This window comes from Callospermophilus lateralis, chromosome 11 (assembly GCF_048772815.1).
Source record: "Callospermophilus lateralis isolate mCalLat2 chromosome 11, mCalLat2.hap1, whole genome shotgun sequence".
NCBI lineage: Eukaryota > Metazoa > Chordata > Mammalia > Rodentia > Sciuridae > Callospermophilus > Callospermophilus lateralis.
This window is the reverse complement of record NC_135315.1, coordinates 74,602,154-74,606,490: the sequence shown is the minus strand read 5'-3', so window position 1 is coordinate 74,606,490 and position 4,337 is coordinate 74,602,154. Positions and strand designations below refer to the sequence as shown.

Here is a 4,337-nt window from a genome sequence, read left to right as displayed (position 1 = left end):
CCTACAACCACCTCCATCCCCTACTTCCCACAGAGGGAGCTGCCAGGCCTCCCATAGTCTCCCTGGTTGGGATTCAGGAGTGGGCCACCTGTTAAGTTCTGAGGCTGTGGAGGTAGGCAGCAGGTGTCCTCCATAGTTAGGGACTCTGTTCCATGCTTTCCTAAGGAGGGCCTGATTCAGCTGCATGTCCTCTGTGGGCTCCTGGGCCCTCTTTGGGGGTGGATGTTATGCGACAGTAAAAGCCAGTTTCCCAAGTGGAGAAGAGCCAAGATGAGGTTTTGCATTTCTGCTAAAGAGAAGAAGCTGATTGCTTCTCCTGGACAGTTGCAGGTGACAGGTCATTGAGTAATATGTATCCCCCTACATATTTGGGGATAGGCCCTTTGTCCCTAAGGTAATGCTGAGGTGGGTGAAGCTGTCCTAGTGCAGCAGACACAGTCAGGATAAGCAATACATCTTATGTTGGACACTATTGGGTGGAGGAGCCATAATTCCAACCTTGGAATGTTCCTGCTTTGGTTTCTGAAACAGTTGGCAAGGCCACCAGGCACACACTGAATCTTATTCTGGGTCCTGCAGAAGTTGCTATGTATAACATGGAGTCACTTTGAGTAACCCATGGTAGCCTGAATTATAGCTAGTCACCACCTGTGGCAAGTGACAGAACTGCCGCCTACATAGAGGGGACAAGTCAGGTCTGGTGTCCCTGTCTATCACTCCCCAAAGCATGCAGTGAAGTCCTGGAAGGACTTCAGGACTATCAACGTACAAAAGGACACTCAAGGATATCTCCTGGCAGCTCTCACAGAATCTGAGGAAAGTCACTCTAGAACCGAGGCTACCTTTGGCTGAACCCTTGCTGGCTATGAGAAGCTGACCGTGGAGCTTGCTGGCTGTGAGGAGCTGACCATGGGACTTGCTGGCCTAAGGTTGGGTTAGCAGGTAGAAGCTGGCAGATCATCATTGCTCCAGAAAGGCAGTAGGCAGTGACCTCTGTGCTTTGGGTCTAGGCACACTTTGTTCCTGAAGCAGTTGAAAAAAGAAAGAAATGGAAAACTATGCAAAGACCAGGGCCTGAGGCAGCTGGTTGGTTGCCCAAAGCTGATGTGGCACAGCCAGCCCCCAGCCTGTGTTTTTGGAGTGCATTTGGGCTATGGGGCATCGCACACATGCTGGCCAAGCTCCAAGTGGCCTCATGGGTTAAGTGAAGTTGCTAGTGATCTAGGTTTGCACATGAGGTTTCCAGAAAGGTTATAAGTGCTAAGTCATGTTTAAAATGCAAATTGTGTTGAGGATTTTAAATACTCTCATCCAGACACTGAAGTGGCATGCTTATAATTCAGCATTCCAGGGGTAGACCAACCTGCCATTCGTGGGGGAATCACAATTCCCTGTTGAGAAGGAGCAGGCCTCCAGCACTACTGTGGCCAGGCTCAGAAGCCTGATGTTTCTTTGGCCCTGTACCATGTTAATTTCACACTCTGGGCACAGCCAGGCTGATGGTGTCTGGAGAAGACAGACAATGAAAGATAGAAAACCAACATTGTGTCTGTCTTTGGACACTGTGTCAATGAGACTCTGGTTGTTTGTTTATGTGACACAGTTCTTGTGTGATTGATTTCTTTTCTCCTTTCTTTGTGAGACACCTCAGAACTTGGGCAAAATTGCTGGGCCTTAATAGGACCCCAGAATAGTGTTTTGACTAGAAGTTGAGGTTCCCTGATGAGTGATTTCTGTCTCCCATCTCTCTGGGTTGCTGTAGGTCCTTCTCACTCCTCCTATCATGGATCTGCATCTCTTTGACTACACAGAGCCAGGAAACTTCTCTGACATCAGCTGGCCATGCAATAGCAGTGACTGCATCCTCATCGACACAGTGCAGTGCCCCACCATGCCCCACAAAAGCATCCTGCTCTACACACTTTCCTTCATTTACATTTTCATCTTCGTGATTGGCATGACTGCCAACTCTGCGGTGGTCTGGGTGAACATCCAGGCCAAGACCACAGGCTATGACACCCACTGCTACTTCTTGAACCTTGCCATCACGGACCTGTGGGTGGTCATCACCATCGCCATCTGGGTGGTCAGCCTGGTGCAAGACAACCAGTGTCACATGGGTGAGCTTACCTGCAAGGTCACACACCTCATCTTCTCTGTCAACCTCTTTGGCAGCATCTTCTTCCTCACGTGCATGAGCACCGACCGCTACCTCTCCATCACCTACTTCACAAGCACCTCCAGCCGCAGGAAGAAGATGGTACGCCACATCGTGTGCGTTCTGGTGTGGCTGCTGGCCTTGTGCCTGTCTCTGCCTGACACCTACTACCTGAAGACCATGGTGTCTGCTTCCAACAACGAGACCTACTGCTGGTCGTTCTACCCTGAGCACAGCATCAAGGAGTGGCTGATTGGCATGGAGCTTGTCTCTGTTGTCTTGGGCTTCATTGTCCCCTTCTCCATCATCACTGTCTTCTACTTTCTCCTCTCCAGGGCCATCTCAGCCTCTGGTGATGAGGAGAATCAGAGTATCCGGAAGATCATCTTTTCCTATGTGGTGGTCTTCCTTGTGTGCTGGCTCCCCTACCACGTGGCAGTGCTGCTGGACATCTTCTCCATCCTGCAATACCTCCCCTTCACCTGCCAGCTGGAGAACACGCTCTTCACAGCACTACATGTCACACAGTGCCTGTCCCTGGTGCACTGCTGTGTCAATCCTGTGCTCTACAGCTTCATCAACCACAAGTACAGGTACAAGCTGATGAAGGCCTTCACCTTCCAGTATTCTGCCCAAATGGGCCTCACCCAGCTCACCAACACCACCAGAGTGTCAGAGACAGAATACTTAGTTCTGGAGCAAAACTGCAAATGACCTGCTGTGCAGAGGCCATGTCATGGAGCTTGTGAACATGGCTTATGGTCTTCATAAGAGAGCAAGGGAGCTTTGGGTCTTGATGCCCAAGTGACATGAAGAGTAGAAGGCGTGACATTGTGCATCTTCCTCTCTGTCCAGTGCTGTGTGTCAAAGTCAGCTTCAGGAAATGCTTGACTAGACATCTATACAATAGAACCTTCTGCTCTTCCTGAAATTTTTATATGTTGAATTGTATTTAAGTCTTCATTTTCTCACTATTGGCATACTGCATAAGAAATATTGGAAAGTTAAATGTATTTTAATATTGCATGGGAGGTATAATCCTGACATACTCAGATTGCTGTAGTTTTAAGATTAGTTTGACTTTAGTTTTACTAAGGGTGTCATTTTTAACTAATTTAAAGTTATGTATTTATATACATGTATACGCATATATATAAATGTATACCATTCTTCACTGAAATAGGATCTTTATAAAAGTTTTATATCTCTGTGGTGGGTTGTATTCGCACAGGATATGGAACAAAAATGGCTTCATAATGCTGTTTGGGACATTAATACTTTTGCAGAGTTACATTTAAAACAAAAGAAACTGTTACAGGCTACAAACCTGTGCATACGATGAACAGAGTTCTCTTCATCTGTAAATTATTTCTTTAATAAAGAACTTCGTTTCCTAAAAGTTCATTCCTGAAAGTGTGGAAGTGTGCCCAGCATTGAGGTAGCATTCATGATGTTGCTATGTGGACACATCTAGCACACACAGTCAAGCTGAGTAAGAATAAAGAGAGAACTGCCACAAAGCAAACCGGATGGTTAATGTGGGTGAGTGGCATGGAAGGCACAGCATTCAAAGTGCTGAGTGTGTTTTAGAAACTCTTCACGTGGTGGTGTGTTGGGGAGGGAGGTGGTGGGCAGTGAGATGTCTGGAAGCAGAAATGCAGGAAATGTGAGCTTGCATCGGCCAGGGCTCCTCTGCTCCCAGCACCAAGTGACATCCCCTCATGCAATCCATGCTGAGGGTTGAAGGCAGTGCTGCTTTCACATTTTTAGCAGACCTAAGAAAAAGCTGCACAGGAAATGCATATTTTCTATTTACCATAGACCAACTAATTACATTTGTCCCCTGTTATCTGTCCCAAGATCCCCTGAAACCTGGAAAGTACCTGACTCATTATGTATATTTTATGTATTTACTACGCATTCTCCTAGACATACACATCTATAGTACAGTTTAATTTATAAAGTAGACGCAGAGATCAACAATTATGAAAATTAGAATAACTATATAATTTTCTGAAATAAAAGTTATTTAAAACTTAGAAATTATGTATTTCTAGAGTATCCCATTTAGCATTTTGGGGGGCTGCAAGTAACTGAACTGCAGAAAGTGAGCCTGTATCTAAGGGAAGGCTATTGACTGTGCTTGAGGCAGTAACCAAACTCTGGCTTCTGCATTTCC

The 4,337-nt window shown here is 46.4% G+C and overlaps 1 protein-coding gene across 1 annotated transcript; it reads left to right on the top strand.

The window, feature by feature from the left end:
- Positions 1-1,783: 1,783 nt before the first annotated feature.
- LOC143410368 (atypical chemokine receptor 3-like) lies at positions 1,784-2,872 on the top strand. Its single transcript, XM_076871217.1, has one exon. It carries the CDS (start codon positions 1,784-1,786, stop codon positions 2,870-2,872), a length of 1,089 nt encoding a protein of 362 aa, XP_076727332.1.
- The last annotated feature ends 1,465 nt before the right edge of the window (positions 2,873-4,337 follow it).

What these genes read in the sequence shown, in the direction of transcription:
- LOC143410368 (XM_076871217.1), top strand. Translation starts at nt 1,784, where the DNA reads ATGGATCTGCATCTCTTTGACTACACAGAGCCAGGAAACTTCTCTGAC.